The sequence below is a fragment of the Callithrix jacchus genome, chromosome 22, assembly GCF_049354715.1.
Source record: "Callithrix jacchus isolate 240 chromosome 22, calJac240_pri, whole genome shotgun sequence".
Lineage (NCBI taxonomy): Eukaryota > Metazoa > Chordata > Mammalia > Primates > Cebidae > Callithrix > Callithrix jacchus.
The window spans coordinates 44,144,346-44,168,772 of record NC_133523.1 but is presented as its reverse complement, the minus strand read 5'-3'; the positions used below and the strand labels follow the sequence as shown (position 1 = coordinate 44,168,772).

Genomic DNA, 24,427 nt, shown 5'->3' with positions numbered 1-24,427 from the left:
TCAGCGGCGGCAGCCTCTGGGCGCCGCGTCGGGGGCCTGGGTCCTCTCTGTCTGCGCCTGTCTCCTCTCTCCGCTTGTCAGCTTGGGGCTCTCGCCACCCAGTGCCCACCCCCCACCCCATGATCCCTTTCACGCTCTCTTTCTCTCCAGCCTCCTTCCAGCGCCAGTCCTGGTTGCTATGGAAACACTGCAGCGGGTACCAGGTGGTGGCTGGGGGCAGGGAGCCTGCACTGCCGCAGCCTGCGCCATTTCCGATGCCAGGCACCCTCGAGGCACAGTGGCAGGGGCTCACGGTGGGGGCGCTTGGCTTCTCCAGGCCTCACAGGCTTCTCCTGGGCTGATGGGAGCTGGGGAGAGAGAGGGATGGACGTGGGAGTGAGAATGTCACATGGAAGGCAGCTGGTGGCACGATGGGGGACAGAGTGAAAGGTGGCAAGTCAAGGTGAACTGAAGGGTGATCAGAACCGAGGGAGGCTGCGGACGGGGGTGGAGGCTTTGGGAAGGGGACCCGTGCTGCAGGGCTAAGGAGGCTGGGCCTGCTGAGGCAAGGGCACCTCGAGGAGAAGCCGCAACCGGGGCTTCCGCTGCCTGCGAGAGGGCTGGGGGTGCGGCAAGGCTGAAGCTTCCCTCAGACCTTGGCCACTTGAGGACAAAAAGGGGAGCTGAGCACAAGGGGACAGACAGAGCCCAGATCCCTGTCACCATCTCTTCTCCCCACCCAAAGCAAGATGCAGTTTCCATGACAACCTGGCCAGCCAGAGATGGGGGCAGGGGACTGCAGAGGAAATTTTCCACATCAGCAGAGAGCAAGGAGGGTGTGCTTCGGAGAAGGGGCACGCAGGACTCCCAGAACCCCTAGTCACCATGCTCACCGCGCCAGGCCCGGGAAAGTGGTCAGAGCGCAGAGAAGGATTCCTGCCTCCACTCCAGCAGACCCACACCCCCACCCTGGGTCTGCAGGGAAGGGAGAGGGCTGAGCCCAGAGGCTCAAGGGTCAGATGTCCAAAGAGCAGCAGCTGCCCAGCCTCGTGCGGGGGCGGTGAGCAGTCCAGGGAGCCCAGCCTCGTGCGGGGGGCGGTGAGCAGTCCAGGGAGCTCAGGCCACAGACCACCACACTCAGGGCCATGGCCGACAGGGGCCCATGGAGGGTGGGCGTGGTGGGCTACGGCCGCCTCGGTGAGTCCCTGACCATCTTGGGCCTCCTTCCTAAAGCTCCCAAGGCTCTCTGCCCTCCATAAACACAACTTCTCTATGTCTCTGTCTGCCCCTGGCTGTGTCTCTGGGTCTATCCACCACACCCCACCTTGGGTCTCTGTCTTTTTCTCCATCTGTCCCCTTCTCTCTGGCCCTCTGTCTACCCCACTGGGTCTCTGCCCCTGCCTCTGTCTCTATCTCCCCGATCTCTGGGTCTCTGTCCCCACCTACTCTCTCTCTCCAGGTATCTGGTCCCCACTTCCCCTCCCCACCCCCCCGCCTCTCTCTCTCTCTCTGGGTCTCTTTCCTCCCTTCCTCTCCCTCTGGGTCTCTGTCCACTTCTCATTGGGTCTGTCTCCCTCTCTCTCTCTAGGTCTCTGTCCCCTCCTCTCTGGGTCTCTGTCCCCCTCTCTCTGAGTCTCTGTTACCCCCCCGCTGCCGGGTCTCTGTCCCCTTCTCTTTGAGTCTCTGTCCCCGCCTCCTTTCTCTCTGGGCCTCTGTGACCCTCTCTCTGGGGCTCTGTCCCCTTCTCTCTGAGTCTCTAGTCCTCTCCTTTCCCTCTCCCCAGGACAGTCCCTCGTCTCCCAACTGTTGGCTCAGGGACCAGAACTTGGCTTAGAACTTGTTTTCGTCTGGAATCGTGACCCAGGACAAATGGCAGGGAGTGTGCCCCCTTCCCTGCAGCTCCAGAACCTTGCTGCCCTTGGGGAAAGGTCAGTGACCTTGCCATGGGAGAGTGGAGCTCCCTGAAGCTCCTGTCCAGTCCCCCTCAGCCGCTGTGTGATTGATCTCAGGGACTCCCTGAACCTCTGGACCTTGGTCCATGCAAATGTGAAACGGATGAGCCCATTCATCGCATTTTGCCTCCCAGGCCAGGGAGAAGAGGGCAACCCTCAGTAGACTAAGAGAGAATCTTGGGGAGAAGAGGCCTAATACCTCTCCAAGACCCTCTGCCCTCTTTCCCCTCTCTCAGGCACCCTGATCTGGTTGTGGAAGTGGCCCATCCCAAAATAATCCATGAATCTGGGGCACAAATCCTGCGCCATGCCAATCTCCTGGTAAGCCCCGCCCCAACCATTCACGCAGAGCCCTTCCCCTTGTGTCTTAGTCTTACCCTACCCTAAAGTAGAGATCCTTCTCTGACCTCAACCCTCCCTCCTTCGTGCACCCCAGGTGGGGTCCCCCTCAGCCCTAGGTGACCAGACCACAGAGCGGCAGCTCTTGGAGGCCTCGAACCACTGGAACCATGCCGTGTTTGTGGCCCGAGGGGCTCTGTGGGGCACTGAGGACATCAGGAGATTGGATGCAGCTGGGGGCCTCCAGGTTCGGGTCTGCTGGGCTCCCGAGGAACCGGAGGGGGCCTGCCAAGACCCTACACCCCCTGACCCGGGCTCTTGCTTCCAGAGCCTGCGTGTCACCATGGCCACACACCCCGATGGCTTCCGGCTGGAGGGACCCCTGGCTGCAGCCCACAGCACCGGGCATCGCACTGTGCTCTATGAAGGCCCTGTCCGTGGGCTCTGCCCCTTTGCCCCCCGAAACTCCAACACCATGGCGGCCGCTGCCCTGGCTGCCCCCAGCCTGGGCTTCGATGGGGTGATTGGGGTGCTTGTGGCTGATCTCAGGTGAGCAGAGCTGAGCAGGGGGTTGGGCCAAGTCCAGGGTAACCAGACTGACCGCCCTGCTTGCCCCAGCCTCACGGACATGCACGTGGTGGACGTGGAGCTGAGCGGACCCCCGGGCCCCACGGGCCGAAGCTTTGCTGTGCACACCCGCAGAGAGAACCCTGCAGAGCGAGGCGCGGTCACCGGCTCTGCCACCGTCACGGCCTTCTGGTGGAGCCTCCTGGGTGCGGCCAGGCTCCGCTCCCCCAGCCCTGGGCTCCTGTGTCTGCAGAGGGTGGGGTCCCAGGCCCTGGCTAGTTCTGCAGTTCTGGTTCTGTCCTTGTTGACCTTTACTTCCGACCTTTATTTCCTTAACCCTCTCTCTCCACGACTTTGAATCCTGGCACTGTAGATGTCTCCATCTCTGTCCGTGTCTCCTCTCTTGAGTCTCTGTGCCCGCCTCTGTCTGGTACTGTGTGTGTGTATGTGTGTGTGTGTGTGTGTGTGTGTCTCTGTCCACCCCCAGGGCTCTGTCTTGCTTTCTTGGGGGTCTTCCTCCACCGCCGCCCTGGCCTGTCCCTTTCTCTCACCACTGCCTCTCATCTCTCCTCTCTCAGTAGCTCATTCCCCTCTCTCCCCGCAGCCTGCTGCCAGCTCCCCTCCAGGCCGGGGATCCATCTCTGCTGAGAAGCCTCTCCCTCCCGAGACGAGATCATCTGACTGGCCTCCCTCTCCTGCCCTGCTCCACTTCCCCAGGATCTCCCTTCTAACTCAGTAAAGATCACAGATGCCCGCAGCTCCGCCGCCTGGCGTCTCTGGTCCTGTTTCCCTTGTGTGACGTCACGCTGCGTCTACGCACCGCGCAGGACGCCATCACAAGGGGCGAGCACCCGCGACAGCGCGGAGCCAGGAAGCTATCGCGAGAGCCTACCCACTATATTTCCCAGAATCTCTGCGCGGCAGTGGGCGCGGCCGTACGCGAGGGAATGGCCTCTGAGGCGCACTTCCGGGACTTGCCGCGGGGCCCGACCAAAGTTGTAGTGCGGCGTTTTCTGGGCCCGACAGCGGACCTCAGGGCTACGCGCCCTGGGCGTTCCTTGTGGAGCAAGCGTCCCGCGGGGACCCACGGGAGTAGCAGTCCGGCGTGCGGGGACCGCCGGGAGCTGTAGTCCGTCCCTCCTGCCCAGTCAGCGCAGCGCTGCCCGCCCCGCACTGGGAGCCCAGATCCGCCGCCCAGGAGGGGGATGCGGAAGCCCCTGGCTCGGTGGAGTGGAGAGGCTGGCGGGGTGAGGGGCGTTGCCAGGCAAAGGGCGAGCGCCGTGGTTGGGCTGCGGGTCGGTGAAGGGCTCCATTCCTTGGTGTCCGGGGACGGGGCCTGGTTGCCGGGAGATGGGAAGAGGTACTCCTGTTGCTTAGTGACTGGGGAGAGGGCCCCCCCCCCGTTGCCAAGTGACAAGAGCAGAGAGCCTGGCTGCTTCCTGACCAGGGAAGGGAGTCTTCTGTTGCTAGGAGACCAGAGGGGACCCTATCACCTAGAGACAGAGGAGGAGGACCCTCTATTGCTAGGTGCTCGGAGGACAGACTGTTACCTAGTGCGGTGGGACGGGGGCTGTGTTGCTAGGTAACCACAGAGCGCCCCGGTTACCTAGGGACAGGGGAGGAGGGTTCCTCTGTTGCTAGGTGAGCATGTTAGGGACCCTGTTACTTAGAGACGTGGTGGGGGTGGTTCTCTGTTGCTAAGGGAGCTGAAGAGACAGCCTTTTTCGTAGGAATAGGAATAGGGGATGGAGGAACGTGTACTGCCAGGAGACTGCCAGGGAGCAGGATCAGGGGCCCGGGGTCCTCCCGGACTGTCCCGAGCCCCAGCTCAATCAATGGCGATGCCCCAAAGGCCTGCTGGGAGGTTGAACCTCTAGATACCAGGCCCCTGAGGACCTTCTCCCCCTCCCAACCCCCAGCAGGAGCCAAGGACGGCATGTCCCAGGCCCCGGGAGCACAGCCGAGTCCGCCCTCTGTGTACCACGAACGGCAGCGCCTGGAGCTGTGTGCCGTCCACGCCCTCAACAACGTTCTGCAGCAGCAGCTCTTTAGCCAGGAGGCTGCCGATGAGATCTGCAAGAGGTGACCGTCACCCACCCCAGCCCCTGGAGCAGCAGGCAGGCGCGCTGAGCCTGGGGGCCTTTCTTCTGCCCCCACCCTGCTCACTTGCCTAAGCTAGACACTGGGGAGATGTTGCCTCCTGTGCCTGTCTGTCCCTGTGGCTTCAGCCCCAGCCAGGCCTCAATCCGGTGGTTCTTTCGTTTTTTTAGAGACAGTCTTGCTGTGCTGCTCGGCTGGCCTCGAGCTCCCAAGCTTAAGTGATCCTCCCACCTCAGCCTCCCCAGGAGCTGTGATTACAGGCTCACCCAGCTTCAGGGTCTCTTATCTGGGCCCTGTCACAGCTCTCCAGTCCATCCTAAACATGCCCCGCCCTGCTCAGGGCCCTCCTCGTAGCAGAGGCTGAGCCTGCCTCTGCAGCTTCAGCCATCAGACCCCCTCAAACCAGACTTCACTCCACTCCCCTGGAGGCCCCACTGTGTGGCCTCTGGGCCTCCAAGTACTTCTTTCTGCCTGGCGTGGCTGCCTTCCCTGCCAGCCTGGAATGTTCCTCTTCACTATTCACCATGTCAAACATCACTCCTTAGCCAGGCATGGTGGCTCACTCCTGGAATCCCAGCACTTTGGGAGGCCAAGGTGGGTGGATCACTTAAGGTCAGGAGTTTGAGACCGCCCTGGCCAACAGGGTGAAACCCTATCTCTACTAAAAAAATTTAAAAAACATTAGCTGGGCATGGTGGTACACACCTGTAGTCCCAGCTACTCTGGAGAATTGCTTGAACCTGGGAGACAGAGGTTTCAGTGAGCCAGGCAACAGAGCAAGACCCTGTCTCAAACAAACATATGCCTTTATCATCTCACTCCCTCCTCTCTGTCCCCATGTCCTTGGCCCTAGCTCAGGCCTGACCCTCTCCTGCCCAGCCTGCCTGTGACCGCCAGTCTGTCCCCTCCCTCAGTCCCCACATGACACTAGAGGGTCTTTCTACACCCAGAGATAGCCCTGCCTCCTCTGCGCCTTGCTCGAAGCCTCCTTCGGCTCCCGGATAGCCTGAGTCTCAGACTGATTATTATGGGGTATATTCATCTCTGTCATTCAGAACAAGGACCCATCAGCTCTTTCATGCCAAAGCCATGCTGGAGACCCTGAGATGACTGATACACGAGTGCTGGCCTGAGGGAGGCGAGGGAAACACACACACAGGAGCTTTTTCGTCCCGTGCCCTGCTCTCCCAGGGCCCAGATAGGGAACAGATGTGCAGCGGTTCAGAGGCAGGGCCCAAAGATGCAAGTGTTGGCTGGCAGAAGAGCCTTCTTGGGCGGGGCGTGCCCTACAGGGGATGTGGGTGGGGACAGGGCCAGGAAGAAGGGGGCTAAGGCTCTGAGGTAAGGCCACCAGGTCCAGACCACGCAGGACCTCGTGGGAGTCTGTCCTGGGGGAAGTGAGGCAGCAGAGTGGGCTGTGACCAGGGGAAGGGCAGGGCTGCCCCGTGGGAGGAGCAGGCAGTGTTCAGTCAGGGTGATCCGGGCAGCTGTCATCATTGAGGTGCTCAGTTCACTGGGGCAGCCCAGAGAGGGCCTTGACTCAGCCTGGAGGTCAGGAGGCTCCTCTCAGAGGATGTGACATCTGAGGTGGGTCTTGACAGACAGAGGAAGGGACTGGCCAAGGGATGGGGACTTTGTCCAGGGGCGCTGGGGAGCCATGGGAGGCCTGTGAGCAGGGGAGGCTCAGGGCCTCAGGGAAATGGACTAGAGTGAGAGACTGGGGGACAAAGACTTTCTGGGGCCTTGTGGACAGGGCAGAGTCAGGGCTGGAGACACAGGACTTGAGGGTGGATGAGTTGTGGGGTCTGAAGCGGGGAGAGTCAAAGACTGAGGCAGCTTGAGGCATTTTGTGGGGTGGCCTTTCCAGGGGTTCCCCAACTCAGCTCTGGACACCCCCACTACCAGGTTGGCCCCAGACTCCCGACTGAACCCTCATCGCAGCCTCCTGGGCACTGGCAACTATGACGTCAACGTGATCATGGCTGCTCTGCAGGGGCTGGGCCTGGCTGCCGTGTGGTGGGACAGGCGGAGGTAGGCCCCAGAGCAGCACACCACGTGCCGGGCACCAAGGGTGCCCTGTAGTGTAAGCCTGTCGGGTGGAGAGGCAAGGAGGGAAATGCGGCTGGGGGAGGGGGCATGGATGTGGGAAGACTGGTGCTGGCTGGTTGGTGGGGGAGATCAGGTGGTCAATGGGCTGAGATGCTGGGTGAATGCTGTGTGGGTGGTTGGATGTGTTGGATGAGGGGGTATGAAGGGATGGGTGTTCGTGGCCAGTGGCTGGTGGATCGGGGTAGACCGATGGCAGAGGGTGAGGAGTAGGGGCCATGGTGGGCTTCTGTTGGGAGGTGGCTGGCTACATGGGTGGGGAGCAGTAGATGGCTAGCTGGATGGTGATGATGGTGGGTGGCTGGCGGGGAGGTGGGGTGGGTGTGTGTGAGGGATGGAAAGTGGATGCATAGATGGGGGTGAGTGTGTGAATTGTCGTTGGGAAGTTGGCTGGTGGCTGGGATCGGTGGAGTGGGCGGATCGTGGGTGGATCCTGGGTGGCTGTGTGAGGAGTGAAGTTGGTGGGTGGGTGGCTGGACAGATGGGGTGATGGTGGTTGGTGAAGGGAAGATGTGAGTTGGGTGGGCGGTGGGTGGATGGGAGGTCTGGTTGGGAGTCTGCATGGGTGGGAGGTTTGTTTGAGTGGGCGGTGAACAGATGAGTGTCAGGAATCAGGGTGACTGATTAAGGAACACCCCTGGCTGGGCTCAGGAGGCCCCCCCACCGCCACCAGCCTGGGCCCCACATGCTCCCCAACATTTCACCAGCAGGTGGGCAGAGCAGGCCCTGATGGCGGTGTCCCCCCCTGCCCACACAGGCCCCTGTCCCAGCTGGCCCTGCCCCAGGTGCTGGGGCTGATCCTGAACCTGCCCTCGCCCGTGTCACTGGGGCTGCTGTCGCTGCCACTGCGGCGGCGGCACTGGGTGGCCCTGCGCCAGGTGGACGGCGTCTACTACAACCTGGACTCCAAGCTTCGGGCGCCCGAGGCCCTAGGGGACGAGGATGGAGTCAGGTGAGCCCCTCACAGGCGATTCCAAGACCATGGGCTCCATCCCGAAACCCCACTCCCTGGAGGGAATGCTGTGGCTGGCCAAGCCTCAGTCTCCCCATTTCTCCCACCCAGGGCCTTCCTGGCGGCTGCGCTGGCCCAGGGCCTGTGTGAGGTGCTGCTGGTGGTGACCAAGGAGGTGGAGGAGAAGGGCTGCTGGCTGCGGACAGACTGACCACAGCTGACCGTCGTGCCCATTGGCACGGTTCCTGCGCTTCTTCCTCCTGTGTACACTGCGTGCCTGGGAAAGGCCTGCATCCATGGACCCGGGGTAGGCCCATACCCTCCCACATCCCTGCTCCCCACTGCCACTGCTGCCTCAATAAATCTGCTGATTTGCCGCTGGCCTGGCCTATGTCTGACTGCCCTGCCCTTCTGGAGCCCTTCCACTCAGTGACTCCCACTTATCTGAGAGGCCACCCTGGTGGGTGGGGTGAGAGCCCAGGACTCCTCCTGGTTCTCTGCCACCTCATGCCAGTTTCTCACTACTGGGCCTCAGTTTCCTTATCAGGGACACAGCAGAAAACAACACAAGTCCGTGCCCCCTGGGGCTGACACCCCTCCCCTTTGGGAGAGAGGCCAGCAGCAAACAGATGAGTTCCATCTCCTGGTTCCACAGGGGTGACTGCTAAGGAGAAAGGGCTTACTTCTTTATTTGATGGATGGATGGATTGATTGAGGCAGGGTCTCACTCTGTCACCCAGGCTGGAGTGCAGTGGGTCAGTTACAGCTCACTGCAGCCTTGAACTCCTGGGCTCAAGTGATCCTCTCCCCTCAACCTCCAAAGTAGTTGGGACCACCACACCTGGCTGCTTTCTTCACGTTTTTTTGTAGATATGGGATCTCACTCTGTTGTCCAGGCTGGTCTTGAACTCCTAACCTCAAACAGTCCGCCTGTCTCACCTTCCCAAAGTGCTGGGATTATAGGTGTGAGCCACCATGCCCAAGTTGACTTCTGGACTCTCGATTCTATTCCACTGATTGGTAGATGGGAGAACAGTGGCCCCAAAGCTGTGCACACCCTGGCCAGATGTGGTGGCTGTGCCTGTAAGTGAAGTGCTTTGGGAGGCTGAGGCCCATAAGTATGAGACCAGCCTGGGCAACACAGCAAGACCCTGTCTCTACAAAAAAATTAAAAATAAGTGGGATGTGAGGCCGGTGGCTTACATCTGTAACCCCAGCACTCTGGGAGGCTAAGGCAGGTGGATCACCTGAGGTCAAGAGTTCAAGACCAGCCTGGCCAACATGGTAAAACTCCATCTCTACTAAAAATACAAAAATTAGCCCGGTGTGGTGGTGAGCATCTGTAATCCCACCTACTTGGGAGGCTGAGGCAGGAGAATCACTAGAACCCAGGAAGCGGAGGCTGCAGTGAGCCAAGATCAAGCCACTGCACTCCAGCCTGGGTGACAGCGAGATTCTGTCTCCAAATAATAATAATAAATATAATTTTTGAATGCCCTGTCCTAGTCCCCAGAGCCTGTGAACATGCTGTGTTACACAGTCAAGGGGAAGTGAGGGTGCAGGTGGGATTGAGGCTGCCAGCCAGCTGACTTTGAGACCGGGAGAGTGTCCTGGATCCCCCGTGGGCCCCGTGTCATCACAAGGGTCCCCACAGCAGAGGAGGGACACCTGTGCAGACGGGCAGAGTCCGTCCACCATCCCAGCTTCCACCCAGTGGGAAGACCCAAGAGGACACCAAGCATTCCTATCCCAGCTGTGGGGCTTGTACGGGGTCCCCACGGGGCACTCCAGGGACCAGAGGACAGAGAAGGAACTCCGGGACAAGCAGGTTGCATAAAATGGGCGAGAGACAAGACCAGCCATGGAAGACTGCAGAGGGCTTTGCAGAGGCTGGCAGCGCAGGGGAGGGCGCTCCAGAATGGGAAGTCACCCTGTGAGACCTGGAATGCTGTGGCTGTTTATCACCGGGAGTTATTTGGGGAGGTGACAAAGGAGGAGGGTGGGTCCTGGCCGGGAATCCAACCAGGCAAGACCTCTGAGGGCAGGCTGGAGCTGCGAGTAGGGAGGGGCAGGGCAGCTCTGGATGCAGAGACCCCTCTGGGGCTGCAGGGACAGAATGGAGGGGGGACTAGAGGCCAGGAGGCCCACAGGGAGGCTAGGAGGGGTCTAAATGGTGAGGTAGGGCTGGAGCCAAGCCCCTGAGGGCGATGGAGAGGAGGGTCTGAGCCTGGGGGGCCCTGGGAGGTGAGGAGGCAGGAGTGAGTGGAAGGTGGCCAGGGGCCTGGCTAAACCCGGTGACACCCACTAGGCACCCGCAGAAGTGGGGGACTCAGGTGCAGGGAGGCAGGGGTTCCCCCACTTGGGGTGTCTCCCCTCTAGGAGCAAGCCCGTGTGCCCCGGCGGGCAGTTCAGACTGCCTGCGACACCCCAGCAAGGTGGAGCTGACAGCCCGTAGGACGCACTCACAAAAGCCCTGGCCACGCAGGGAGCAGGGTGTGGCACACTGGTCTGCAAGTTCTCCCAAGGTCAGAGGGCAGGCCATAAGGTGAAAAGCCTGCAGTGGAGGGGAGGCTGCCGGGGGTTGTGGACACCCCAACTCCAGGGTGGCTGTAGGTTTGTCATATACAGCTTTTATCATTTTATGACACGTTCTGTCAATACCTAGTTGATTGAGAGTTTTTAGCATGAAGCGCTGTTGAATTTTATCGAAGGCCTTCTCTGCCTCTCTTGAGATAATGGTGCTTTTTGTCTTTGGTTCGTTTACGTGACGGGTTACGTTTATGGATTTGCGTCTGCTGAACCAGCCTTGCATCCCCGGGATGAAGCCTGTTTGGTCGTGATGAATACGCTTCTTGATGTGCTGCTGCAATCCGTTTGCATTTTATTGAAGATTTCTGCGTCGATGTTCATCATGGACATTGGCCTGAAGTTTTCTTTGTTAGTTGTGTCTCTGCCTGGTTTTGGTATCAGGATGACGTTGGTCTCATGACTTAGGGAGGATTCCCTCGTTTTGTATTGTTTGATACAGTTTCAGAAGGAATGGAACCAGCTCCTCTTTGTACGTCTGGTACAATTCGGCTGTGAACCCGTCTGACCTGGGCTTTCTTTGGTTGGTGGGCTACTGATTGCTGCCTCTACGTCAGCCCTTGTTATTGGTGTATTCAGGGTTTCGGCTTCCTCCTGGTTTAGTCTTGGTAGAGTACAGGTGTCTAGGAATGTATCCATTTCTTCCTGGTTTACTGGTTTATGTGAGTAGAGCTGTTCCCAGGAGTCTCCGATGGTGTTTGTGTTTCTGTGGGGTCAGTGGTGATCCCCGATGGTGTGTGTTTCTGTGGGGTCAGTGGTGATCCCTGATGGTGTGTGTTTCTGTGGGGTCAGTGGTGATCCCCGATGGTGTGTGTGTTTCTGTGGGGTCAGTGGTGATCCCCGATGGTGTGTGTTTCTGTGGGGTCAGTGGTGATCCCCGATGGTGTGTGTTTCTGTGGGGTCAGTGGTGATCCCTGATGGTGTGTGTTTCTGTGGGGTCAGTGGTGATCCCCGATGGTGTGTGTGTTTCTGTGGGGTCAGTGGTGATCCCCGATGGTGTGTGTTTCTGTGGGGTCGGTGGTGATCCCCGATGGTGTGTGTTTCTGTGGGGTCGGTGGTGATCCCCGATGGTGTGTGTTTCTGTGGGGTCAGTGGTGATCCCCGATGGTGTGTGTTTCTGTGGGGTCGGTGGTGATCCCCGATGGTGTGTGTTTCTGTGGGGTCGGTGGTGATCCCCGATGGTGTGTGTGTTTCTGTGGGGTCGGTGGTGATCCCCGATGGTGTGTGTGTTTCTGTGGGGTCGGTGGTGATCCCCGATGGTGTGTGTTTCTGTGGGGTCGGTGGTGATCCCCGATGGTGTGTGTTTCTGTGGGGTCGGTGGTGATCCCCGATGGTGTGTGTGTTTCTGTGGGGTCGGTGGTGATCCCCGATGGTGTGTGTTTCTGTGGGGTCGGTGGTGATCCCCGATGGTGTGTGTTTCTGTGGGGTCGGTGGTGATCCCCGATGGTGTGTGTTTCTGTGGGGTCGGTGGTGATCCCCGATGGTGTGTGTGTTTCTGTGGGGTCGGTGGTGATCCCCGATGGTGTGTGTTTCTGTGGGGTCGGTGGTGATCCCCGATGGTGTGTGTTTCTGTGGGGTCGGTGGTGATCCCCGATGGTGTGTGTTTCTGTGGGGTCGGTGGTGATCCCCGATGGTGTGTGTTTCTGTGGGGTCGGTGGTGATCCCCGATGGTGTGTGTTTCTGTGGGGTCGGTGGTGATCCCCGATGGTGTGTGTTTCTGTGGGGTCGGTGGTGATCCCCGATGGTGTGTGTTTCTGTGGGGTCGGTGGTGATCCCTGATGGTGTGTGTTTCTGTGGGGTCAGTGGTGATCCCTGATGGTGTGTGTTTCTGTGGGGTCAGTGGTGACGTCCCCGATGGTGTGTGTTTCTGTGGGGTCAGTGGTGACGTCCCCTTCATCGTTTTTTACTGCATCTGTTTGATTCTTCTCCCTTCTCATTTTTATTAATCTGGCTAGCGGTCTGTCTCTCTCAAGGTCTCTCTCAGTCTCTCCTCAGCTCACAGTCTCTCCCCACTATCTCTCTGTGTCTCTCCCCTTCTCCCTGGCCCCTCCCTGCCACCCCATGCCTGTCGCCTGTCCCATCACAGGTCCCAGACAGCCTGGCAGGGGCCTGAGTGTTGCTATTCTTGGCCTGAGTGGCAAGCAGGGCTGTGGCCCCCAGGTGCGTGCTGGGTTATGGCCAAATAAGGTCCGGAGTGAGGAGCCCAGGGAGGGGGAGTGGGGGGGGAGAGGGGCCGCTAACCTCCTCCTGCTCCCACTCCCTCCTGCCCTAACCCCCACATTCTGGCAGGTGAGAGGGGGCAGGACAACCAGGTCATTACACCAACTAAGCACTTACTATCTGCCCCTCAGTGCAGAGCCCCATGCCCCCTCCACTGGGACCCCTCTTCTCATAGGAGCGCCTCGGGACTCAGAGGACCCCAGGGTGCCCAGCCAGGCCCATCCCACAGCTGAGGGGTCTGTGTGCCCCATGTAGATGCCAGTGGCCTCTCAGCCACCCCAGGCTGCAGGAGGGGAGAGGGAGGGGCTGTGGTCATGAGGCAGGTGCTGGGCAGGTGCGGGGGAGGGGACAGCTGTTCCGCACCCCCTGGTGGTGACAGCTGCTGCCCGATTTAGCTCACAGAGCTGGGTCTGGCCAGATATGGTGGTGGTGGGGCGGGGGGGGGGGGGGGGGGGGGGGGGGCGGTCTCACCCCCAGGGCACCTCTTAAATAGCATGGTCGGGCCCAGGGTTCAGCCGCCACCGACGCCAGGTGAGAGGGGCTGCTCCTTCCTCGACCTCCCCACCGCAAGGCTCTGCGCGTCTTCTCCCTCTCTGTCTCCCTCTGTCTCCCCTCTATCTGTCTCTCTCTCCCCGCCTTTCTCTCTGTCTCTCTCTCCCTTTTCCTCTGTCCCTCTCCTCAGCTCTCTCCTCTCTCCTCCTCGACTCCCTTCCTCTTACTGTCTCTGTCTCTCCTTCTCCCTATCGCTCTCTCCATCTCTCTCCTCCACCTTCTCCATCTCTCCGTGTCTCTCATCTGTCTCATCTCTCTCTTCCTTGCACCCCTTCTCTGTGTCTCTGTCTCCTTACGCCAACTTTCAGTCTCCCTCAGCAATCCCTTTCTCTTTCTTACTCTCCCTTTTCTCCCCATCTCTCTCTGTCTTTCCCTGGCTTGGTATCACTGTGTCTCTGTCTTCTCTCTATCTCTATCTCTGTCTCTCCCCCACTTCTCTCTGTCTGTGCCTCTCCCTCACTTCTCTCTCTGTCTCTCCCCCACTTCTCTCTGCCTCTGTCTCTACCCCACTTCTCTCTGTCTCTGTCTCCCTTTTCTCTCTCCCATTTCTGTCTGTCTTTCCCCACTTCTTTCTGCCTGTCTCTCCCCCACTTCTCTCTGCCTCTGTCTCTCCCCCACTTCTCTCTGTCTCTGCCTCTCCCCCACTTCTCTCTATCTGTGTCTCTCCCCCACTTCTATCTCTGCCTCTCCCCCACTTCTCTCTATCTCTGTCTGTCTCCCACTTTTCTGTCTCTCCCATTTCTGTCTGTCTTCCCCCATTTCTGTCTCTGTCTTCCCCCACTTCTCTCTGCCTCTGTCTCTCCCCCACTTCTCTCTGCCTCTGTCTCTCCCCCACTTCTCTCTGCCTCTGTCTCTCCCCCACTTCTCTCTGCCTCTGTCTCTCCCCCACTTCTCTCTGCCTCTGTCTCTCCCCCACTTCTCTCTGCCTCTGCCTCTCCCCCACTTCTCTCTGTCTCTGCCTCTCCCACACTTCTCTCTGCCTCTGTCTCTCCCCCACTTCTCTCTGCCTCTGCCTCTCCCCCACTTCTCTCTGCCTCTGCCTCTCCCCCACTTCTCTCTGCCTCTGTCTCTCCCCCACTTCTCTCTGCCTCTGTCTCTCCCCCACTTCTCTCTGCCTCTGTCTCTCCCCCACTTCTCTCTGCCTCTCCCCCACTTCTCTCTATCTCTCCTCCACTTCTCTCTCTCTCCCCCACTTCTCTGTCTCTCCCCCACTTCTACCTCTCCCCCACTTCTCTCTGTCTCTCCCCCACTTCTCTGTCTCTCCCCCACTTCTGTCTCTCCCCCACTTCTATCTGTACCTCTCCCCCACTTCTCTGTCTCTCCCCCACTTCTCTCTGTCTCTGTCTCTCCCCCACTTCTATATCTGCCTCTCCCCCACTTCTATCTGTCTCTCCCCCACTTCTCTCTCTCTCCCCCACTTCTCTCTATCTCTGCCTCTCCCCCACTTCTCCCTATCTCTGCCTCTCTCCCACTTCTCTGTCTCTCCCCCACTTCTGTCTCTGCCTCTCCCCCACTTCTCTCTGTGTCTCTCCCCCACTTCTCTCTGTGTCTCTCCCCCACTTCTCTCTATCTCTGTCTCTCCCCCACTCCTCTCTGTGTCTCTCCCCCACTTCTCTCTGCCTCTCTTCCACTTCTATCTGTGTCTCTCCCCCTCTTCTCTCTGTCTCTGTCTCTCCCCCACTTCTATCTCTGTCTCTGTCTCTCCCCCACTTCTATCTCTACCTCTCCCCCACTTCTCTGTGTCTCTCCCCCACTTCTCTCTGTCTCTCCCCCACTTCTCTCTGTCTCTGTCCCCCACTTCTATCTCTGTCTCTACCCCACTTCTCTGTCTCTCCCCCATTTCTCTGTCTCTCCCCCCATTTCTCTGTCTCTGCCTCTCCCCCATTTCTCTGTCTCTGCCTCTCCCCCATTTCTCTGTCTCTGCCTCTCCCCATTTCTCTGTCTCTGCCTCTCCCCCATTTCTCTGTCTCTGTCTCTCCCCCCATTTCTCTGTCTGTGCCTCTCCCCCCATTTCTCTGTCTCTGCCTCTCCCCCCATTTCTCTGTCTCTGCCTCTCCCCCATTTCTCTGTCTCTGTCTCTCCCCCATTTCTCTGTCTCTGCCTCTCCCCCCATTTCTGTCTCTGCCTCTCCCCCCATTTCTCTGTCTCTGCCTCTCCCCCCATTTCTCTGTCTCTTCCTCTCCCATTTCTGTCTCTGCCTCTCCCCCCATTTCTCTGTCTCTGCCTCTCCCCCCATTTCTGTCTCTCCCCCCATTTCTCTGTCTCTGTCTCTCCCCCCATTTCTCTGTCTCTGCCTCTCCCCCCATTTCTCTGTCTCTGTCTCTCCCCCATTTCTCTCTCTGTCTCTCCCCCCATTTCTGTCTCTGTCTCTCCCCCATTTCTCTGTCTCTGCCTCTCCCCCACTTCTGTCTCTGCCTCTCCCCCCATTTCTGTCTCTGTCTCTCCCCCCATTTCTCTGTCTCTGCCTCTCCCCCACTTCTCTGTCTCTGCCTCTCCCCCCATTTCTGTCTGTCCCCCACTTCTCTCTGCCTGTCTCCCCCATTTCTCTGTCTCTGTCTCTCCCCCCATTTCTGTCTCTGCCTCTCCCCCACTTCTCTGTCTCTGCCTCTCCCCCCATTTCTGTCTCTGTCTCTCCCCCACTTCTCTCTGCCTCTGTCCCCCATTTCTCTGTCTCTGTCTCTCCCCCTATTTCTCTGCCTCTGTCTCTCCCCCACTTCTCTCTGCCTCTGTCTGTCTCTCCTGTCTCTCTCTGAGTCCTCCTCTCTCCCCAGCTCTCCAGATGAAGTCCTCCTGGGCCTCTGCGGTCCCTGCTGAATAAAGCTGTTTCTGTCCTCACCTCTCTCCCTTCTGCGCCTCCTTCTTTCCTTCCTCACTCCTCTGCCTCTCAGCTCGGCCCCCAGCCCTGATCCTGGGTCTAGGGGGTGGGAATCCCAGAGCTGGGTGTGGGGGCTTCTCCCTCCCAGAGACAGAGATGGATGCAGAGAGAACCAGAGACAGGCACGGAGAGAGACAGAACAAGAAACCGAGCGAGACAGAGATGAAATGGGGCCGTAAGCTCCAAGAGGAGATATGGCAGGTCAGAGATACAGCTCGTGAGAGACAGGGAGACAGAGACTCAGAGACCCAGAGACAAGAGAGACCAGGCAGCGCCCTTGCCCCAGTACACACAAACACAGGGGACAAGGGCTGGGCAGCCTCCCCTCCCGCTTCAGGCCAGGCCAGGCAGTGCCAGGCCCAGGACAATGGCCCCTTGTCAGGGCTCCGGAGGAGCTGGCCAGCTGGGAAGGCCTGTGGGCTGGGCCATGGAGGAGGGGCGGCCACAGATGCCGAGTTGGTGGGCTGCACCTCCGGGGGGCCTGGCCCAGAGCCTCCACCCTCAGACTCCCTTCCTCCCCTGGCCTCCCTTCCTGGGGTCCTCACCTGCTCCCAGCCTGCTTTCTCTGCTCTGCCTGGGGAAGGGAACAGGCATTTATGGAGCGCCTGCTGTATGCATCCACAGTGCCTCCCTGCCTCTCCTCACACTTCCGCCTCCCACCTCCCTGTCCCGTCCTGGGTACCTGCTGCTTGTTCCTCCTGTGAAATGGGCAATTATTAAGCACCTGAAGCTTGGCAGACAATTCCCGTAACCCATCTGCACCTTCCATCCTTCTGGCTTTCCTGTCCCTTCCACCCAGTTCCTTTCTCTTTCTGATTTGCTTGGTCTCTCCTGGGAAGGCAACGGGCATCTATTGAGCATCTACTGTGTGCCAAGAAGTTTAGGAACACTGGCTCCTCTCTTCCTACATCCTTTTCTCCCCACCCCCCCCCTTTCTTTCCTCTCTCTTTTTTTTTCTTCTTCTTTTTTGTTTTTGAGACAAGGTCTCACTCTGTCTCCCAGGCTGGATCGCAGTCACACAATCAAGGCTCACTGCAGCCTCAACCTCCTGCGCTCAAGCGATCTCTACCCCGGCCTCCCAAGTGGCTGGAACTCCAGGCACCACCATGTCTGGCTAATTTTTGTATTATTATTATTCTTGTTTGAGGCGGAGTTTTGCTCTTGTCACCCAGGCTGGAGGGCAATGATGCGATCTCAGCTCACTTCAGCATCCACCTCCTGGATTCAAGTAATTCTCCTGCCTCAGCTTCCTGAGTAGCTGGGACTACAGGCACACGCCACTACCCCCGGCTAATTTTTTGTATTTTTAACAGAGATGGGGTTTCACCATGTTGGTCAGGCTGGTCTTGAACTCCTGACCTCAGGTGATTAACCCACCTCAGCCTCCCAAACTGCTGGGATTACCGGCGTGAGCCACCGCGCCCGGCCTAATTTTTGTATTTTATATACAGACAAATATGTTGGCCAGGCCGGTCTCGAACTCCTGGGCTCAAGCCATCCTCCCACCTCTGCCCTTCAAAGCACTGGGATTACCGTCATGAGCCGCCTCACCCGGGCCTTTTCTTCCCTCTTGGTTTCTTCTCCTTTCTGACTTTCTGCTCTCTCCTGGCAGAGGGGTGGACACATGTGGGCACTTCCTGTGTGCCAGGCACTTTACGTACCTCTCTCCTCACCCTCTTCCTACCCAGTTCCTCTTCTGTCCTCTCCTTGTGTTTCTGTGCTCTCTGCCCTCTTCCAGGGCAAGGACTACATTCATTGAGCACTTCTGGTATGCACACAGTTGTGTCCTTTCTCTACTCTCCTCTTGCCCTTCAGTCTCCACCGACTCCCCCAGTCTCTGCTGCTTTCTGTACTCTGCCAGGGAAGAAAATGGGCATTTATTGATCACCTATTGTGTGCCAGACCGTTTCGTACTCTCCCCTAACCCTTCCACTTCTCCTTCCCTTATCCCTAACTTCTTTCTGTTCCATCAACTCTTTCTCGGGGATGAAAATAAGCAATTATGGGTCACCTGCTGTATGCCAGGCAATTAACATCCCACTTCATCCCTTCTTGCCTCTTTCTTGCCACCCCTCTTGCTCTACTCGCTTCTTCCTTTGCTCTGCTCTCTGGGGAAGAGTACAGGTGTTGACTGAGCACCTCCTGTGTCCCCTGTGGCTCACCCACACCGCTCCTTCTCACACATCCTCTCCTCCGCCTCTCCTCCCTCTGTCCCTCCACCCCCATGGAGGCCTCCTGGGCCAACACTTTTCCTCTTGTTCCTGTCTGTGCCTTCATTTCCATCTTGTTCTCCTGCCCCTTCAGGGAAGACAATGTGCATTTATTGAGTGCCTCCTGTGTGCCCACCACTCACCAGAGCACTTGTTCTCATTTCCTCTTCTCTCTACCTCCTCTCCTCCAGCATCTTCCCTTCCTCTCTGCCCTGCCAGCTCTTTCCTGGGGGAGGAAATAAGCATGACTGAGTGCCTGCTGTATGCTGCCCCTTCATCTACACCGTCTGCCTGCCTCACAGGCTCTGTTCTCCCTTCTCTCCTTCTCTCTGCTTGCTCCCTTCCTCCTGGCTGCTTGCTCTGTGTTTACTGCCAGGAAGGAGAATGGGCATTTATTAGGCACCTACTGTATATTAATCACTTTACGTATATTGTCTCCTTCCCACGCGACAGTCTCTTCTGTTCTCTCTGCTGGAGTTTCTTCCCCCCCTCCCCCCTTCTCCCCTCCTCCTCTCCCTCCTCCCCCTCCTCCTCCTCTCCCTCTTCTCCCTTCTCCTCCTCTCCTCACTCCTTCTTTACTTTCTCCTGTCTCTTGGGGAAAAGAAACAACACTTCACAAACACCTACTGTCTGCGTCACACTTTCCACCCATGTCCCTCTCTCTATTTTTTTAGTCAGAGTCTCGCTCTGTTGCCCAGGCTGAAGTGCAGTGGCACGATCTCGTCTCACTTCAACCTCCGCCTCCCAAGTTGAAGCGGAGATTATGGGCACCCGCCACCACGGGTGCCTCAGCCTCCCAAGTAGCTAGGATTACAGGCGTGCACCACCATGTTCCGGTAATACTTTTGAAACGGGGTTTCACTGTGTTACCCAGGCTGGTCTGGAACTCCTGACCTCAGGTAATTCACCCGCCTCGGCCTCCCAGAGTGCTGGGATTACAGGCGTGAGCCACCGAGCCTGGCTCCATGCCCCTCTCTTTAGGCTGCCTATCCTCCTGCTTTTCCCCTGCGGGAGTTTCTCCTCCTCTTTCATGTGGTCCTGGAGGGAATGTGCATTTATTGAGCACCGACTGTGTGCCAGGCTTTTTATATGCACAGCCTCCCCTTCTCTCCCTCTCTTCCCCCTTTCCCTTCCTCTCTCTGCCTTCGTGCTCTCTGTGCCTTCCCCTCGGAAAGGGAAAGGACACCAATTGAGCACCAACTGTGTACCTGGCGACTCTCTCTAGACCCTTCTTTCCTCTGCCCTCTTTTTTTTCCTTCTCAGCAGTAGAAGCTCCAGACCGTTCAGGTGGCAGGGGCTTAGGTTTCCCCAGGGGTTTCAGCCGCCACAGCCTAGAAGGGGCGGCTACACCGCCCGGCAGCACATAGGAAACAGGGAGGGAGGATTTGGGCTACAGCCTGATTTCTCCCTTGGAAAACTAGGTGGATGACAATGGCCACTCCCTCCCAGGACAGGGCGGGGTGGGGAGGCTGAAGGAGGCCTTGAGGGAATCTAGGAAGGAATGCCCTAGAATCTGACCTGAGAGGTGGCCCGTACACACGGAGGGGACGCTTCTGCTACACCTGTCACCACACTGGATTCAAGCCCGACCCTCCTTCCGCTGCCTCCCTCCCCCACCTCCGCAGCCTCCCTGCCTTGCAGGTGCTTGGAGGGTGGTCCCTGGACTCCTCACCACCTGGGGGGGGAGCAGATGAGGAAACTGAGGTCCAGGTGGGGAAGAAGATTTGCCCCTCCTCCATCTCTCCTTCTGCCTCTCCTCTGTGACCCCTTCCTCTGTCTCTCTTGCCCTCGCCTCTCTCCCATTCTCTGAATGTCTCCCCCCACTGCTACCCCCCACTCTGTTCCGGTCTACATGCCCCCAACTCCCCAACTTTTTTTTTTTTTTTTTTTTTGAGACGGGCTCACTCTGTCACCCAGGCTGGAATGCAATGGAGCAATCTCAGCTCATTGCAACCTCCACCTCCCAGGTGCAAGTGATTCTCCTGCCTTGGCCTCCCAAAGTGCTGGGATTACAGGCGCCCGCCACCATGCCTGGCTAATTTTTGTATTTTTAGTAGGAACAGGGTCTCGTTATGTTGGCCAGGCTGGTCTTGAACTCCTGACCTCAAATGATCCACCCACCTCAGCTTCCAATGCCGGGATTACAGGCATCAGCCACCGCACCCAGCCCCAGCTTATCTTTGACACACACTAAGTTCCCTCCCACTACAGGCCAGCAGGGTCCTTCACTCCCACCTTCTTCATCACCTCTTCTTTCTTTTCACATACCTTCATGCAGCTGCCCCTCCTCCTTCCTTCTCCTCCCTTCTCCTCCTTCCTCCTCCTCCCTCCTCCCCTCCTCCTCCCTCCTCCCTCCTTTCTCCTTCCTCCTCCCTCCTCCTCCTTCCTTCTCCTTCCTCTTCCTCCTCCTCCCTTCTCTCTCCCCTTCCTCTTCCTCCTCCTTTCCTCTTCCTCTTTTTCCTCCTCCTTCCTGTCCTCCTCTTCACTCCTCCTCCTTCCTCCTCCTCTCTCCTTCCTCCTCTTCCCTCCTCCTCCCTTCTCCTTCCTCCTCTTGCCTCCCCTCCTTCCTCCTCCTTTTCCTCCCCCTTCTTCCCTCCCCTTCCTCCTCTTCCCTCCCTCCTCTTCCCTCCTCCTCCTTCCTCCTCCTCCTCCCCTCTCTCCATAGTACGCACACACACACACACACACACACACACACGCTGTCCCTGTCCCTTCTTTCACTGGGCCCTCTGCGTTTTCTCCTCTCTAGGTCTCACACACTCCTGCTCCTCCCTTGGGTGATGTTCTAGTACTCTACCTGCTTCCACCCAGCCCCACTTTTTCCTGATTGCCCAACTTGTGACTCTCAGCCTTTCTGGAATCTTCTCCCTTGTCCTCCAGACTGCCAACCCCCAGGGTCCTCTGCCTTCTCCCCTCTCCCTGTGCTGGATCCTCCCCCTCGTCTTCACCCTTTCATTTCCTCATTGTCTATACTTGACCCCCAGAGGATGAGCTGATGGGGCCCCAGTCTGACTGCGCCCACCTGTCCGTCCACAGCACTGGACTGTGTCAGAAGGGGACAAGCAGGCCAGGGACAAGGGGCGGCACTGCGGGGACAAGAGGCAGCACTGCGGGGCCAAGAGGCAGCACTGCGGGGACAAGGGGCGTCACTGTGGGGACAAGGGGCGGCACTGTGGGGACAAAGGGCAGCACTGCGGGGACAAGGGGCGGCACTGCAGGTGGGGCCTGTGCCCTTGGTCTTCCTGCCTCCCTCTGCTTCCTTCCAGTTTCTGCCCCTTGGATTTGCCTCTCTCCTTTCCTCCGACCTCCCCCTCCCCTTCCTCTGGGCACCTTCAGTGAGCCCCACCCGTGGCTTCTGTATGGTGCCTCAGTCCAGCTCGCTGTCTCTCATTTCCTCATCTCTCTCTTTTCTCTCTCTCTCTCTCTCTCTGGCTGTCTCTCACTGTATCTTTCTCCTTCACTGTCTTTTGGTGTCTGTCTCACTCTTTCTCTCTCACTGTCTTTCTCTTCCTCTCATCTCTCTCTCGCTGTCTCTGTCTTCCTCTCATCTCTCTCTCGCTGTCTCTCTCTTCCTCTCATCTCTCTCTCGCTGTCTCTCTCCTCCTCTCATCTCTCTCGCTGTCTCTCTCCTCCTCTCATCTCTCTCTCGCTGTCTCTCTCCTCCTCTCATCTCTCGCTGTCTCTCTCCTCCTCTCATCTCTCGCTGTCTCTCTCCTCCTCTCATCTCTCTCGCTGTCTCTCTCCTCCTCTCATCTCTCTCTCGCTGTCTCTCTCCTCCTCTCATCTCTCGCTGTCTCTCTCCTCCTCTCATCTCTCTCGCTGTCTGTCTTCCTCTCATCTCTCTCTCGCTGTCTCTCTCCTCCTCTCATCTCTCTCTCGCTGTCTCTCTCCTCCTCTCATCTCTCTCTCGCTGTCTCTGTCCTCCTCTCATCTCTCTCGCTGTCTCTCTCTTCCTCTCATCTCTCTCACTGTCTCTGTCTTCCTCTCATCTCTCTCTCGCTGTCTCTTCCTCTCATTTCTCTCTCGCTGTCTCTGTCTTCCTCTCATCTCTCTCTCGCTGTCTCTGTCTTCCTCTCATCTCTCTCTCGCTGTCTCTGTCTTCCTCTCATCTCTCTCTCGCTGTCTCTCTCCTCCTCTCATCTCTCTCTCGCTGCCTCTCTCCTCCTCTCATCTCTCTCTCGCTGTCTCTCTCCTCCTCTCATCTCTCTCTCGCTGTCTCTGTCCTCCTCTCATCTCTCTCTCGCTGTCTCTCTCTTCCTCTCATCTCTCTCGCTGTCTCTCTCTTCCTCTCATCTCTCTCTCGCTGTCTCTCTCTTCCTCTCATCTCTCTCGCTGTCTCTGTCTTCCTCTCATCTCTCTCTCGCTGTCTCTGTCTTCCTCTCATCTCTCTCGCTGTCTCTGTCTTCCTCTCATCTCTCTCTCGCTGTCTCTCTCTTCCTCTCATCTCTCTCTCGCTGTCTCTCTCTTCCTCTCATCTCTCTCTCGCTGTCTCTCTCTTCCTCTCATCTCTCTCTCGCTGTCTCTCGCTTCCTCTCATCTCTCTCTCGCTGTCTCTCTCTTCCTCTCATCTCTCTCTCGCTGTCTCTCTCTTCCTCTCATCTCTCTCTCGCTGTCTCTGTCTTCCTCTCGTCTCTCTCTCGCTGTCTCTCTCTTCCTCTCATCTCTCTCTCGCTGTCTCTCTCTTCCTCTCATCTCTCTCTTGCTGTCTCTCTTACCATCTTTCTCGATGTCACTGTCTCTCTCTCGCTTTTTCTCTCCCTCTCTGCCTCTGATACACAGTTTCTCCTATTCTCGCCTCTGTGGGGCTCTCCTGTTTCCTTTCCATCCCCACCTTCACTGGCCTTCCTGGCCTTCTCTCCATCACCCCGCAAGCTCTCTCCTATCGCCTCCAGACCCCCAAGTCCTTCCCAGCTCTGCCTCTCCACGCCTGCTCCCTCCTTTCCAGACAGTTTCTCTGCCTGTTGTCGCCCTTCTCTCTCCTCTCTGCTCCCACCAGCTCCTGGGTTCTGACAGCCCTACCCGCACCCCACCCCACCCCACCCCACCACTCCTGCTGTCCCCTCACCTCCTGGTCCCGGTCCCTGTCCCCCTCCTGCGTCCTGTCCTCTTATTGACTCCAACAGCTGCAGCTGCAGAGGCGGGACAGGGAGGGCTCCTCCTCTGCTGGGATATTTTTACCCTGCCTTGGACCATCAGAACAATTGGTCCTGCAATGTTTCACCCTTTGGGAAACTCATTTCACGTCCTGCCAGGTCCCGGGACCATCCGCTCGCGTGTCTCCACAGCTGCACATTCCCGTCCGTCTGCAGCTAACTGTCTGGGCCACGGGGTGTTAACCATGACTTGGAAGGATATGCCGTCACACGGGAGTCACAAAGTGGACAGCAGGAAACCCAGCCTGCCCTCTTCTGCCTTCCTCATCTCTCTGTCTACTCTGTTCTTGTTAATATCAGTGCTTCCATGAGTCTGGTCTTTGCCTTGTTTTACTAACACAGTGAGCACAGGCGCTCATAGTCTGCGTCTGATTTTCCAGCAGCGGAGGCCTCTGCAGTCCGCCCCGCCGTCCCGCTGGCTCTTGCTCACTGTCTCTCCCTTCCCTGCTAGCCTGGTCGCTTGCGCCCTGCTCTGCGTGTTGGATCTGAAAAGGAAGTAAGGGACCAGGTGGAGGGCATGTTTCTCTGATCCCACCCACCCCAGGTAGCCCAGGTGAGGGACCTGGGTCCCTCTGTCACCCAGGCTGTCCACACAGAAGTCCAGATGGCCCAGACCAAGAGATCCCTGGAACCAAGGACATGAAACTCCCGCTTCACCAATATGGGCTCCAGCGTCCCTGCGCGCTGACCCACGTCTTCCTTACGGCCTTGTTTGCAGTTTGATGCTATGAAGATTGCTAAGAACATTTTATCCAGGTTCCTACTTGTTTTCGGCTATGGGGCTGGGGCAGGAGTGACAACCTGTCTCGGTGTTAGTGGATGAGAAGTCGGGTGTG

The 24,427-nt window shown here is 58.1% G+C and overlaps 2 protein-coding genes across 12 annotated transcripts; both read left to right on the top strand.

Moving 5' to 3' along the window:
* Positions 1-244: 244 nt before the first annotated feature.
* On the top strand, positions 245-3,594 carry ASPDH (aspartate dehydrogenase domain containing). Of its 6 annotated transcripts, none has more exons than XM_002762408.7 (7): positions 1,042-1,176; positions 1,763-1,907; positions 2,168-2,252; positions 2,368-2,517; positions 2,599-2,819; positions 2,889-3,043; positions 3,442-3,594. In XM_002762408.7, exons 1-7 carry the CDS (start codon positions 1,125-1,127, stop codon positions 3,483-3,485), a joined length of 852 nt encoding a protein of 283 aa, XP_002762454.4. In that variant the 5' UTR covers positions 1,042-1,124; the 3' UTR covers positions 3,486-3,594. The 6 variants fall into 6 exon arrangements, with proteins under 6 accessions (XP_078215651.1, XP_078215652.1, XP_002762454.4 ...); XM_008988464.5 differs by having other exon boundaries at positions 2,889-3,093; XM_078359524.1 differs by having other exon boundaries at positions 2,368-2,819.
* A 172-nt stretch (positions 3,595-3,766) lies between these two features.
* On the top strand, positions 3,767-8,376 carry JOSD2 (Josephin domain containing 2). 6 transcript variants are annotated; one of them, XM_008988460.4, is made up of 5 exons: positions 3,767-4,084; positions 4,760-4,919; positions 6,843-6,968; positions 7,801-7,995; positions 8,107-8,376. In XM_008988460.4, the coding sequence occupies exons 2-5, from the start codon at positions 4,774-4,776 to the stop codon at positions 8,204-8,206; spliced, it is 567 nt and encodes a 188-aa protein (XP_008986708.1). In that variant the 5' UTR covers positions 3,767-4,084; positions 4,760-4,773; the 3' UTR covers positions 8,207-8,376. The 6 variants fall into 6 exon arrangements, with proteins under 6 accessions (XP_008986708.1, XP_003735688.1, XP_054106538.1 ...); XM_003735640.5 differs by having other exon boundaries at positions 4,757-4,919; XM_054250563.2 differs by having other exon boundaries at positions 3,767-4,197.
* Positions 8,377-24,427: the final 16,051 nt, after the last annotated feature.

What these genes read in the sequence shown, in the direction of transcription:
- ASPDH (XM_078359522.1), top strand. Translation starts at nt 1,125, where the DNA reads ATGGCCGACAGGGGCCCATGGAGGGTGGGCGTGGTGGGCTACGGCCGC. An exon ending in CTTGCTGCCCTTGGGGAAAG is followed by an intron (nt 1,908 to 2,167) that starts GTCAGTGACCTT and finishes CCCCTCTCTCAG; the next exon opens with GCACCCTGATCTGGTTGTGG. An exon ending in TGCGCCATGCCAATCTCCTG is followed by an intron (nt 2,253 to 2,367) that starts GTAAGCCCCGCC and finishes CGTGCACCCCAG; the next exon opens with GTGGGGTCCCCCTCAGCCCT.
- JOSD2 (XM_008988459.5), top strand. An exon ending in GCCGATGAGATCTGCAAGAG is followed by an intron (nt 4,920 to 6,842) that starts GTGACCGTCACC and finishes CCCCACTACCAG; the next exon opens with GTTGGCCCCAGACTCCCGAC. An exon ending in GGGGACGAGGATGGAGTCAG is followed by an intron (nt 7,996 to 8,106) that starts GTGAGCCCCTCA and finishes TCTCCCACCCAG; the next exon opens with GGCCTTCCTGGCGGCTGCGC.